The sequence below is a fragment of the Agelaius phoeniceus genome, chromosome 6, assembly GCF_051311805.1.
Source record: "Agelaius phoeniceus isolate bAgePho1 chromosome 6, bAgePho1.hap1, whole genome shotgun sequence".
Classification (NCBI taxonomy): Eukaryota; Metazoa; Chordata; class Aves; order Passeriformes; family Icteridae; genus Agelaius; species Agelaius phoeniceus.
This window is the reverse complement of record NC_135270.1, coordinates 31,328,695-31,342,211: the sequence shown is the minus strand read 5'-3', so window position 1 is coordinate 31,342,211 and position 13,517 is coordinate 31,328,695. Positions and strand designations below refer to the sequence as shown.

Below are 13,517 nucleotides of genomic sequence, written 5' to 3'. Positions count from 1 at the left end.
ATTTTGGCTCATAGATTTTTTCTTTAGGTGCAGTGGACCTGGTGTGTTGCTCTTCATAGCAGAACCTGCACTTTGATTTTTAAGTGTGTACTGTTTCCAGATAGTTCCACCTTTCTACAGTAATTTTAAAATTGCTGTTATGTCAGAATACTATTGAATGCTTGTTTTCTTTCACTTCTATCTAGAAATGTTTCATCATGCTTTATTTTGATGTGGTTTGTTTTCATAATATTTCATCCCTAATTCACTAAAGGAACTAATTTGGGAGTGCTGCACTGGAGGGCAAAGTCCTGAGAAGCTGCTTTGAAAACTGGTGTTGGTAGTGCCCCAGTGCTGTGTGTGACATGATGATACACGCTGGGCACGGCAGAGCATGGGATGGGGCTTTCCTTTGGGCAGGTTCCCTGAATCAGCTGTGTGAGACTTCTTGAAGGACTGAGTGGGAAGTGCCAGCAGGGTCTGCCAGCTGAAACAGCACAGCCTGCACTCAGAACTGTGGGGGCTGCTCCTCCCTCCCCTGTGTGCCTGAGTACCATCCTGTGGTCTTGAAGGTGGCTCTTTCTGGCCATCCCATCCCAAATTCTATAGCATATAAAGAATTTGGGAGTCACTTCAAAGGCAAGAAAATGTCAAGCACTCAACTGTTCTTTTTTTGTTAGAATACTACACTGATGTGGAAAGCACTCTAGAATGGGACCCTACCTGAGGAAATGGGTACTTTCTCTGCAGTGAGTTTTAAGGCCCACAGAAGATGTGATGTAGAGCTCCCTAAGTTTATCCAGATAAAGCATGGCCTTTTCCACCGGAAGGGTTCAATGCCAGAACCTGCATTCCCGGCCCCTGCATGAATACGACAGCTCAGATCTACTGACTCATTTTATACTACCTGACCCTGAAAGAGCTGTGTTTACTCAGCCTCAGGGAGCAATACAGATGCAGTTTTTCAACCTTGATTAACTACAGAATGAGACAGGGAGGAAGGGGTGTGTCTATCATAAATATCCAAAGTACTGAAGAAATACTTTTGAAGGAAGTGAAGGCTCTATATAAGAAGTAGTTGATACAAAACCTGTTATTTAATGACCAGCTAAATCAAGGTTTGTTTCACATTTCACTAGCAGTTTGACAATAGAATTCTTTGTTGCTAATGTTAATTTTGCCAAGATCTGTCTGCAGGGTTGTGGGTGGTCTGCATGCTGGAGAAAAGGAGCTTGTCAGATCTTCAGTGAGGACTGCTTATGGAGCAATTCTGAGATCACTGTCTGAGCCAGAGCCCCCTGCAAGCTTCTACCTGTCCTCCCTAGCATGAAATAGCACCTTGACTAAATTGCCTGCAGTAACAAGCTGAACAATGTGAAGTCAAACCTCAAATACCAAACTGTGTGTGGAACACTGTATTCTTGAAGCTGGTTATATAAAGAGTGCATGTCCAGGAAATGCATGCAGCAGTAATGTCTCTTGTGAACCTGGACTCAAGTTTTTGGGGGTTTTTTCCCCTCCAGTGTAATTCTGATGTACAAAACATGGTGAGCTGAATTTTTTTTTTTCCTGCTGGCTTTATCAGGGGTTTTTTTTCCCAAGATTCTGCTTCTGAATACAGCTTTTATCTATAAATATATATATGTAAATTACCAAAAAGCCATTTGGTTAATTTCTAATTTCTTTCTGTATTTAAGGTTACAATTATATTTTTAAAAACTTCAAAGATTTCCATTGATAACTTTGAAAATATTATATACCAGCAGCACAAAGTCCTTTTCCAAGTGTTCTGTTACTGTACTTTAGGTGGACTGAAGAACAAACATACTGGGATATGACTTACTGAGACTGTTGCCTGGTTGCTGTCTGCCTTTTCCCAAGAGGCAAAAGGTGTACAGTAGGAGCTACACAGGTAACTTCTGCTTTTGAAATCTCAGCCAGCATGTTTTCTCTTTATATAGAATCAATTTTTCTAACTTCCAGCAGTGGCTAGTCACCCATTGTATTCTTATGGCCTCTGCAGGACTCTTCTCTGGGTTGTCTCCAGCACAATTTTGGTTTCAATTCTTCAGTGTCTTGCTATTCCTAGCTAAAAGTTACAAAACTGTATAAAGAAATTATTTGTTTGATCCTTTTCCTTGGTGAATGAAAGTGTGCCCCTTGATACTGGAGTCAGTCTTACTGACCTCTGGACTCTTAACATAGCAACGAGTGCTATTGTTTATTTGCTATACTCTACCTTGTATTTCTTATCACAGCTCACAGCTCTGCCCACATTCATCGCCTTAATTTCAGTGAGAGTCGTGGAATGCTGACAGTACAGCAAAGGCTGTTATTTCAGAACCAGCAGCACTCTCTGAAATATTACTTCATATTAAACAGATTTGTCATGGTGGCTAAAGTAGTCAGAAATACAATAAACATCTAAGATTGTAATTAGACACAAAAGGCACTCTGTTTCAAGGCATTCGGGAGGTACAAGAGGTCACTGCAGTGTTCAAGGATCAGGCTGCTTTACTGAAAGCCTGCTCATGGAGAGATTTAGAGTATTAGGTTGAGAATCTTGGTTTACATACCAAGGGGTCAGTGAAAGTAGAATGGACTCTTAGGTGCTTTGGAGCTTCTTTGGGAAAATAAATTTTCAGCAAAAAGTTACTGTAAGATTTGTAAAAGTCTCCTTGTAATCATAATATCCTGAATGTTACACTTACAAGTTGTGCTAATCTGTAGAACTCCTGAGAGATGGGTTTGTTAGGTGAGAAATTCTAGGTGGTAGTTGTTTAGTCTGAAGTTTTGAGGAATGCGGTTTTAAAATTCTGCTTCCCCCTCCCATGCAATACCTGATTTGTCATTTTCTAGCTGTTTATTTTGGCCAGCTCGCTCGGTGGTGGTTTTTTGCTTTACTAAATTCTGTGAAATTCTTTCAAGATCCCTTTTAGACATCCCTTTGTTTTACTTCCCCGAGGGCAGGTAAAACATCAGAGCCAGCTCGCTGTTTAACTAATATCTCACAGGTAGGGAGGGAGAAAAAAAACCAGGAGAGGGAGAGTGCGTCACATTGGAGGAGGGGAGGAAAGAAAAATGAGCTTTCTTAAACAAATCATGTGCAGAGGGACAGGCTGCCAGGGCTCAAGCGATTCTCGGCGAGGGCTCTGCTCTGTTCCCTGCCGGCCACGATGGAGGAAGAAGCTGGAGTGCTGAAGGAGGGCTTCCTGGTCAAACGGGTGAGTGCTCTGTTCCCCTCCGAGCGGCTCTGTTCCCCTCCGAGCGGCTCCGCTCCGACATGAAGCCGCTCCTGAGCAGGGAGCGGGGCGAGCCCGCGGGGCGCTGGGTCGGGGGCTCCCGCCTGCTCCTCCTGGGAAAGGAGATCCTCCAGGCTTGTGCAGGTGCCTCCCAGGGGAGCTGCATGACCTGCAGCTGTTCCCTGCCCCACCGCAAGCTTCCCTGTGCTGGCATTTCTGCAGAGGAAGATGAATTAGCCATCAGGATTGATTCCTCAGGTGTTGGAAAGCCAGTACGGCTGCACCTCACACACCTCTGTGCTCAGGGAGCACCCGCGGCAGCAGGGGGCCACCATGGCAGGATGGAGAGAAGGAGAAGTTTTGGGTTGGTTAGGATAGCTTGTGCCTTCTTCAGTGACATGTCCGTGCAGAGCTTCCCATTTCATGTAAGAGAATGGAAAAACGACCCCTTTTTTTGATCCCCTTTTTGAAGGGGATCAAAGCAATGCAAACTTGAAAATGCTTTTGAAAGAACTTATTTTTTCCATTCTCCTCAAGCAGTGCTGTTAGAAAATTCTAGCCAAAATGTGGTGAAAAGAGCTGAAAGATTTCAACCTTCCCAATACTTCTCCCTGTAGGACCGAGTCAATCATTGCTGGAACGCAAGGAGACAATTTAACAAGGGGCATAAACTGCTTTTAGTACCAAGAGCCTGTCTCAATGATTAATATGGTCCTTGATTTCATTAAAAAAATGTGATTGAGAGGTTTGTTCCCTTTGCCACGCCTAGGGAAATGCTTTTGTGCAGTACGTGGCAGTGTTCCTGGTGCTAACATGAAGGTAATCCTGGTCAGGAGTTTTCCTGGCAGGGCTCCCGGCCAGACACTGTCCAAGTGAAGTTCTCTGTGGAAAAGGGGCTATTCTCCATCCTGCCTTCTGCAGCAAGGGCAGAGCATCCCAGCTGCCAGTCTCCTCTCTGGGCTCCAGCTGTACTCTTTGGCTCTTAAGTGGCTACTGAATTCAAATGGGAAGCCGAGGCACCAAGTGAGTGAGAGGAATAGGTGATTGGCAGCACACGGAACTGTGATGCCAGTGTGTACAACATCACCCAAATACACAGCGTGGCAGGAAGGAGAGCACAAAGGGGACAACTAAAGCAAACTGAGGGACAAGGGAGCCAGGGATCCACAGAGAAAAAAGGAGAAAGGGATGGGATCAGCTAATGAAAACAGGGCTTTCATAAGAAGAGAACAGAAGCAAGGAGATTATCTAAATGCATTATAAATGGCAGAATTATGTACTGTAATTCATTATAAATATAAAGTGAATGTGTGGAATTAGGTAAAGATAAATTTAAAAAGTTAAGGCAACCTCCTGAGAAAAGAGAACATTTTCCAGAAGGAAAGAATAGAGCCATAGCAAAGAACATACAGGAAAAATGGCTAAGTAACTTTACAACAGGTGAAAAAAAACCTGAGGAACACAAAGGGAAGGAGAGAACAAACCTGAGATAGATAAATTGTATTTAGTATAGACTAGAAAACATTGGATCTACAGTGTCCTGGATTTTAGAGACTTGTTACTCCACCTTTACTTGGAGATTGCTGGGTTTCCCCTTTATTTACAGAGAGCTAATGAGCTTTGATTCATGCCACAACTGGACCTTACATGTTTCTTTCTTCTAGCCATGCCCACCCTATCCCAGGTGTCAGAGCTTCCTTTACCCCCTGCTTTGCCTGCTGGCTGTAACGCTCCATCCCCTGTAGAAACACAAGTCAGCTTCTTGCACAGCCAAGCTGGACCAGACACCATCAGACAGGACTAAGCCTGCCAGTGCCAGCCCTCACTGGCTTTGCTGCCCTTTAACCAGAATAAAGAGAGCTGGGGGCTGTTTACAGAGGAAAAATAGGAGGATTTGTCTGTATTATATAATCCATGAGGCTTTCAACATCAGCCTTCATTCAGTCTTTTGTCATCAAAAAGCATATTTCCTTTACAGGAACCAATAGCACAGGGAATGTTTTAGCCCAGGAGGTTGGAGACAGATGGGGTTGAAATGAACTTCTCATTATCAGTAAGGGGGAAATGTGAGGAAAAGCCAATTCACCCAGCAAAGCTCTTGCAAAACCGCTTGGCACCTAGAGTCACATCAAAATGAAAAAGACAGCACTCAGGGTCACCAGAGAGGAGGAGCTGGTTGCCAAGAGCCCTCACACATTTTGGATTTAGCCTGTGCTGTCAGCAGACAGGTGTGAACCCACATCAGCTCTTTGGGATAATTCCTGTGAGCTTTTACAAGAAACAATTTGTGCCAGCAAAGTTCTCCAGGCTGAAGAAAGAGCACAGCACTTTTCTATCCCTCTGTGATTTTACGGTGATGGAGCTGTGCTATTTTGTTACTTAAGATGTGTATTTCAGGGAGAACAGGACTCACAATGACTTCTTGTGCTTCTTTTCATACAAGAAGCCAAGAAGAAAATGTGGCCATTTCTCAGTGCTTGGGTACAATCGGTTATGTGGATTTCTCCCCCTGCAGGGACATGTTGTTCGGAACTGGAAAGTGAGATGGTTCGTTCTGCTCCAGGATAAGCTGCTGTATTACAAAATTGAAGGAGGCAAGAAGGAGCCTACTCCAAAGGGCAGGATCCTTCTGGATGGCTGCACTATTACTTGTCCATGCCTGGAATATGAGAACAGACCGGTATGGCTGGAAAAACGTATCTCTTCTCTATGTCACTCATTTTCTAACTTCTTCCTATCTTCTCCTCTCCTCCTGGCTTCGACTACTGCAACCATACCACTGGGGTGCTTCCAGAATTAGGCCCAGCCAAAAGCAAGCTGCCACTAGCAGTGTAACCAGGACAAGCACTGAACTCCCTCATTGTGTGCCCAAATGTGAGTCAGCTATTAACAAAAACACAACCCCAACCACTTCTCCTGTACACATAGTGAGGAGAAAAAAATGTAAGTGCATCAGCCCAACAGTGTGTGGAGAGAGGACATGAACACCCCAATAGAACCTGAGGAGGGTGGGGAAAAAAGGGAATATCACCTGTGGTAGTTGCCTTAAAGCCTGGGTATCCATGGGGTGCTCCCAGGCAGCCAGATCAGACTCCTTTTTCCTTCAACAATGGGATATTGCTGCTGTAGAAAGTTTTCAGCAAGAAGACTCTGGAAGAAAACGTTCCTCCTGTGTTTTTCTGCTCTCTATAGGTAGCAGCAATGCAGATTTCCTCTGTGTAGGGTATCTGTGTGGTCTGCTCTCTTCTCCAGAAGCTCCATCCATGTAAACCATGTTTATTACTGAAAACCCAGGGATTTGAGGGGGATAGAAAAGCCAAAAAACCCACAAAAAAAAACCCAGAACAAAACAAAAAAACCCTCACCAAACAGAAAACTCCCACAAACAACAAACAAACAACAACAAAAAACCCACCAAAAACAACCTAGATTTGTGCCCACCATCCTTCTGAACAAGAATTGCTCTGAACTGCTCAGGTGGGATGCACTGTCAGACTTACTTGTGTCACTTGGGCCAATGCTAAAAAAAGCAAATTGCAAGAGGAGCAAAATAGCTAAATGATGTTATTGCTTTGTCCTTCTTTCTCCACAGCTACTCATCAAATTAAAGACAAAAACCAATACAGACTATTTCCTTGAATGTTGCTCCAGGGAGGAACGTGACTCCTGGGCTCTGGACATCACTGGAGCTATTCATGCTGGTCATCCAGTACAGGTACAAGAACTTCACAGAATGAAGAACTCTTTCAAACTGCTAGAAAATATCAGCCTCCAGTAAGTGTATATGATTTCTCCTTCTGTTGTTGCTGTAGTTTGCAAAGTGCCTGAGTTGATGGATGGGGAGGGCCAAGGGAAGATCCTTTCTGCACAGATCTGCTCCTGTGTGGCCATGAACCCCTGAACTGGCTGCCCTAGGTTTGCACAGGGAATGCACTTTTTCCTGACCATCATCTTTTGGGAGTATGTGGGTTCTGCACAGGCACCTCACTGCTGGCTTGAAGACCTTCCTAGTCAGCTGCAAATGTTCTCCCTGGGGAGATGTATTACCTGAAAGGATGTAACATCAGGGAAGCACCACCTGGTGGCTTTGTGCCCTGTTGAGTTTTCAAAGCTGGTATCTGGAATCCAGACTAGGACTTTAAAGTGCCTCATCTTAAACAAGAGGAAATGGACACTGATTAAGAAACAGAAGACTTAGGTTAATTTGATTTGTGTTGAACAGGTAAATTGGGCTGACTATGGATCACTTTGCAGTGCTCTGAATTGAAGATGCTTTGTGAGGCATCTTGTTTAGTGCTGCTATTGGGAGAATAAAGTTTTCCTGGAATGTACTTAGGACAGTGCTTCTGGGGGAGCACCTAGAATACCTCCCATCTTTATGTGGGTAATCATGAGGACACCCCTGGCACTGACAGAAAGTATACAGCTATTTCTGCCTGTCTTTGTCATCTGCTGATGTTATGCTGTGCTCTCATTTACAGCAATATAGTGGAGAGAATGTATGACAGCAGCACTGGAATTAAGCTGACCCGCAATTTGGATCAAGGCAACAGATACAAAGAGACCTTCACAGGTACATCTGGCAGGCAAAGAGCCACCTCATTATACATCAGAGCCACCTCACATCTGATATGCCACATTGCAGGGACAAGGGAGCTGCTGTACTGCCTTCATAGTGGGATAAGCTCTGGCCCAGTGGAATCTGGCAGTGCAGCCAAGCTCTCCAACACCTTTCTCTCTTGCTCTTTGGATGTATGGAAGCATACTTAGAACCCCAGACTTTTGGTCAACTTTTTACTTCTCTGACAATCTTTGGGATGGTGCCAAAATGTTTCTGCAAGTGAAAGCCTGTGTTGCAGGAAACCATCTGCTACCCTCAGAAGAGCACACTGTCATAGTATGAGAGCTGCCTTTCTTCCTGCAGGTTCTGCCCTGGTGGACTGGCTCATCTCCAACAGCTTTGCTGTGTCACGATTCGAGGCCGTCACCTTGGCATCCATGCTGATGGATGAGAACTTCCTCAGGCCCGTGGGAGTCCGCAGCACTGAGGCCACACGCTCCAGTGACCCCTCTGAGAAGTTCCTCGACGACACCACCGCTCTGTACATGTTTGTGAGTGATGCAGCTCCCACACAGGCACCTCCTCTCCCTCGTCACACACTCGGTTTGGGGTACAGGTGCACAGCATGCAACCAAAGGCAAATGTGCAGGCTCAGAAAGTAAATGCAGAAGGAGCAGCTCTAGTCTTTCTGTAGTACTAACACTGGCACTTTTGCTGGAGCCAAATAGCTACATGGATATGGAGGGATCTACAAATTACATAATTGGGCATTAAAAGAGGCATGTCCTTGGAGTGCAGTGCTGTGTCTGCATGCATTGCAGGCAGTGCTGTAGTTGTGCTACAGCTCAAGGCCACAGCACTTATACCCAGCAAGTACAGATTTATAACTGTAACTTGTTGCCTGTGAATCTTGGTCCTACAAGGCTGAGCAGCAGAGCTATGGAGGAGAATTTACTCAGGAAATATAAGCTGAAAATAGCTAAGGAAAATAAAATACAGAATTTTCTACTTAAAAGTCTGTTTAGATTAAAAACAAAAGTGGAACTGTCTTTTCCCTATTTACAGGCTGAGAGCAGTAAGAAAAATACTAGTTCCAAGGAAGAGGTCCATTTTAACATCTCTGAATTAAGTGGCACAATTGTGAAGCAAGGATTCTTAGTGAAACAGGTAAGCATAGTCTTGGAACCTGCCCCGGAACACAAGGAACAGTACAGCTCTTAGGGTTTCTTAGAGAGTAAATGTGACTTGTACAATGATGGCTGGACAGATGTGCCCAGCAGAACTAACTTGCCTGTCAGTACTTGAGATCTTGCAGTTAAGAGTATCCAGTTATAAAGGAGTGAACTATGGAACTTGCTCAGGCAGGATTAATTGGATATTCTGTACATATTGAGCATATACTGAAAGGTACAAAACAGCATCAAAAACAGAAGCCCCACACAAACTCCAAATCCTACCAGAGGTGTTACACCCACTTCCAAGCAGAGCCACCATTGCTCTAACCTATCCCATCCAGGTGGTGTCAACAGTGAGGATGTGTTGCTGGCCACAGACAAATTTCAAAGCTGAGTAACTTGACCTTTGTATGAAGTGGACATTTACCTGTGGGCAGTCATCATGTACACATGGGTGCTTTGGTGGTGGTGAAACGTTTTTTGGGCACAAGTACCCGCTGTTAATAACTGTTTCCAAGATCTGACCCTTGGTCTGCAAAATGTAGTTTCCAACACTTGCTATGAACTAGATGAGGGTAAATCACTCTTTCAAAGCATAACACAGCCACTTGCAGAAGGAATCCTACCTGCACAGCATGGCCCCACTCTTACTCTGAAGCCTTGTACCCAGAGCCCCACCCTTAGCATTGTGCAAACTGGATGACCAGCTGCTTCCCAACCCAACCCCACTCCTTCAGCTGCCAGGGCTCCATGAGGGTTGGCAGGGTGCTGCAGGATCTCCACAGGCTGCCAGGGCAGCCCCCAGCAGCAGAGGACACAAGAGCTGCCCAGGAGCTCCTGCCCATGGGCAGCAGCAGCCAGGGACAGCCCCCAGCAGCCTCAGCCCCGGGCTGGCTCTGATCCCACCACCAAACCTCCAGGAGAGGGGATGCTCCCAGGGCCTGGAACAGGCCTGGCAGCAGTGACAGGGCTGTGGTGAAAGAGTAAAGAGTTGCAAAAGGACCTGACATAACCCCTTTGGATCACACAGCATGGGGTCTTAATCTGAAACCCATATTTAATCTGAAATGAAAAGCAGGAATGAGGGATATAACCATTTGTTCCTGTCACTCTGCTTTCTTAGTTCTCATCACAGGGAAGGAAGAGATGAAGGAATTGTCAATATATGAAGAAGAAAGATAAGCAGAAAGTCATGGGAATTACCAAGATGTTAGGAAATATTTTTCTCTGTTGGGTTCAAATGCTCTTGTTTTGGTATTTATGTCTCCCCTTCAGCTTGTAGGAAAATGGTCATTTCATGAGGTAGTAATTTTAATTCTTCCATTTTGCAGGGGCACAAGAGGAAAAACTGGAAGGTGAGAAAATTTGTTTTGAGAGCTGATCCTGCTTTTTTGCACTACTATGATCCCACCAAGGTATGTGAGTGGGAAGTTACCAGAAATCCTTTTAGAAACATAAACATTATCTGAAGACACAGTTACACTGTAAATGTTTCTGTCACTCTGGGTTCCTCTATCCATTTCCAGGAATTAGATTTCTCTGGCCTCACCCTAGGAGGTTGTCCTTGTAGGATTTTGTACCCCTGCATCTTCTGTCCTTTTTCCCAGTGAGATCCCTTTTCCTTAGCTGGGCAGCAGCTTCCTTTTCTTGGGATTGCTCTCTTGCTGTACCCTCGCAGTCTGGGACCATGGTCCTGCAGGCTCTCTTCCTGGGTTGTGATCTTTCTGGGCTGAAATCCTACTGTTTGAGGATCATACTGGTTCTGAGATTTTTTTACAACCTTATTCCAGCACTGAATAGGGTCTTCTTAATGCCAAAGTATGTATAGAATTTCTACTACTTAGTTGTAAACTTTCTCATGAAAAGTAGAATTTATGTTCATGAATATAATAATCAATGTGAGCAATTCAGATACTTAGGGTACCACAAAGCCAAACAGGATTGCGAGAAGAACATGTATAGAAATGCTTTATGTGACTTTTAAAGTGAATAAAAATTACATTCCAGTGAAAAGAGCTTATAGAGCCAGTTAATTTTTTGTTTCCTGTTCCTACATGGGTTTTGGGGATTTTTTTCACTGCAAATTATCCTTGTAAGGCTATGAGCTGAAACTGCAGAACCTGAAGGCAAGAAACAAGAGTGCCAGCCAACTAGGGAAAAGAACCAGATTTTTCCCATACAGTCTCAGTGAAAAGCAGCAAGCTAAATACTTACAGAAATATATATAATTCAGTATGTTGTTATTGATAAAACCATACATACATTTGAAGTGTGATTGCCTACTTTTGTGCTTTTAACAGATCTACACCATGCCCAGCTACATTAGAGAAACATCTGGGACTGAAAAAATATAGCAATGCCTTTAACTACATGTTCTAATTGATTTCTCTTGTGACATAGATGTTTCATGCCTGGAAAAACTGCTATTATGTCTCCAACTTCAGAAAAGTGATGCATGTGCTCTGGGAAATGATGATGTTTTCCAGCTATGCCTTGTTTCCTTTTTCTTGCAGGAAGATAACAAGCCAGTAGGTGGATTCTCTCTTCGTGGCTGTCTTGTCTCAGCTCTGGAGGACAATGGAGTCCCAGCAGGTGAGCACAAGCCTCTGAACTTTCACACATTTATATGTATTCTGTAGCAACATGGTCTTTGGGTATGGGTTTGTATTTATGGTTGCTTGTATGCACAGGTGGGCTGACTTTCCATTTCCCTTTGCAAGCAAGGGAAGAGGCATGTCACAAGTCCCTGTACTGCTGGGTTGTCCACAGCAAAGGGGACTTTTTTTTTAGTGTCATTTCTACATATCTTGGGTGTTCTCTTTATATGGGCTTTTCTTAGTCATATGACCTCTGAGACAGTCCTAAGACTGATTAATATTCCAGAGTTAATAAAGAGAAACCACTTTCTTTTTGGGTGTTAACTCAAAGTCTTGAGGCATCTTCTGATGCCATCCATTTCTGTGTCCTCTCAATTTATGCTATTACCTTTTCCTTTCTGACCTGCTAGAACCCAAATGTAGGGGAGACATAAAGACAGCAATAAAAAAACAGTTTTGCTGGAGTATAGGCTTAGCTCAGGCATTTGTCCAGAGCATCAGCCTCATAGATAAGTGTTTCTGCTATTAAAGCAATTTATTTTATGACAGTAAGTGCAATGTGTAGATATCAAGTACAGAACATCTTTCTAAAGAGAAGGTCTGAAAAAGCTTTGGTCTAGGGGGCACGGGCACATGATGAACAATAGAGCTCCTTGCTAAGAGGAACCCAGCTATGGGCAGGGGAAAATCTAATCTACCATGCAAAATTGTAGGGGTTCATCATTCATTCAGTGTATAACTCAAGTAATAGTCTCCACCTAAACAGAGACTATTTTAGATATGTTGTAGAGTGCACAATAGTTCATACAATCTGTGGCAAGATTGTCTATACTGTATTTTCATAGAATCACAGAATCAACAAATGTTTGGGTTAGAAGGGGCCCCAAAGAGCATTTAGTTTCAGTCCTCCTGCCACAGACAGGGTCAACTTCGACTTAACCTGTTTGCTCAAAGCCCTATCTAATCTGGCCTTAAACACTTCCAGGGGTTTTGAAGAGGGAAATCAAAGACACAAAAGCTTTAGATGTCTTATCCATAATAAAAAGGAAAGATTTGATTCCCTAATTTATGAAATTCAAATTCTTATGAAGCTTCATATCTGCCAGAAAGATTATCTCTGTGCACCCTCCTGATCTGTTGGGTTTTTTTTTTCTCTGCAGGAGTGAAGGGCAATGTGCAAGGCAACCTTTTCAAAATCATCACCAAAAATGACATTCATTATTACATCCAGGCCAGCTCCAAGGCAGAGCGAGTGCAGTGGATTGAAGCAATCAAGCCGCTGACATGAGCAATGTGGACTCCGTGCCAAATGACAAACCACATTTATGACCAACTTCCTGCTCATGTTGTCCAGGAGTGTTGTTTTTCTCTTGATAGTCAATGTTCATTATTTGAATCACCATAACACCTACCAGGTCCTAGGAGACCTGCAGACCAAATCATGTAGATCCAGAATAATTTCCCCACCTTGAATTTACCGTCTAAGCAAGAGACCAAAACAGGTGGACACAGACAAATGGGGCTTTACGAAGAAACGTCAAGATATTCAAGATGGAAGAAAAGGATCTTTTGTACAAGTATTCAGTCTATGTCTGACAGATCCAGGTTGTGCTTTATCTTAAAGCAGAACTGTCTTGCTCCTTTCCCCTTTATAAAGGGGCTCATAAACTTAGTTAAGACTGAAACATCTAAGTCATGAAAGGTGCTGGTGGCTGAGGCTGCCTTTCTTGGCATACCACACGAATCTTGTGCTAAGTCACAACCCAGCTGCCAGGATAATATGCATTGCAAAACAAACAAGGGGTCTGTCTGTCTGTCCATCCATTTGCTCTACTATTTAGTTCTCTGTTAGACTGGAAAAGAACAAAAGATCTTGCTCCTCACCCATATAGATTACTCTTATGCTGGTAATGTCCCACATCAGAATAGGATCCTGAGTATCAAAGCAGACCAGTGGAAGTTC

The 13,517-nt window shown here is 43.8% G+C and overlaps 1 protein-coding gene across 1 annotated transcript; it reads left to right on the top strand.

Moving 5' to 3' along the window:
• Positions 1 to 1,660: 1,660 nt before the first annotated feature.
• Positions 1,661 to 12,993, top strand: PLEK2 (pleckstrin 2). Its single transcript, XM_077180330.1, has 9 exons — positions 1,661 to 3,203; positions 5,737 to 5,901; positions 6,814 to 6,995; positions 7,703 to 7,794; positions 8,146 to 8,333; positions 8,848 to 8,949; positions 10,289 to 10,372; positions 11,471 to 11,549; positions 12,715 to 12,993. The coding sequence occupies exons 1-9, from the start codon at positions 3,156 to 3,158 to the stop codon at positions 12,840 to 12,842; spliced, it is 1,068 nt and encodes a 355-aa protein (XP_077036445.1). The 5' UTR covers positions 1,661 to 3,155; the 3' UTR covers positions 12,843 to 12,993.
• Positions 12,994 to 13,517: the final 524 nt, after the last annotated feature.

Excerpts from the sequence above, each read along its gene's own strand:
- PLEK2 (XM_077180330.1), top strand. The coding sequence starts at position 3,156 with ATGGAGGAAGAAGCTGGAGTGCTGAAGGAGGGCTTCCTGGTCAAACGG. Across the intron at positions 8,950-10,288 it reads AAGGATTCTTAGTGAAACAG|GGGCACAAGAGGAAAAACTG; the intron begins GTAAGCATAGTC and ends TCCATTTTGCAG. Across the intron at positions 11,550-12,714 it reads GGACAATGGAGTCCCAGCAG|GAGTGAAGGGCAATGTGCAA; the intron begins GTGAGCACAAGC and ends TTTTCTCTGCAG.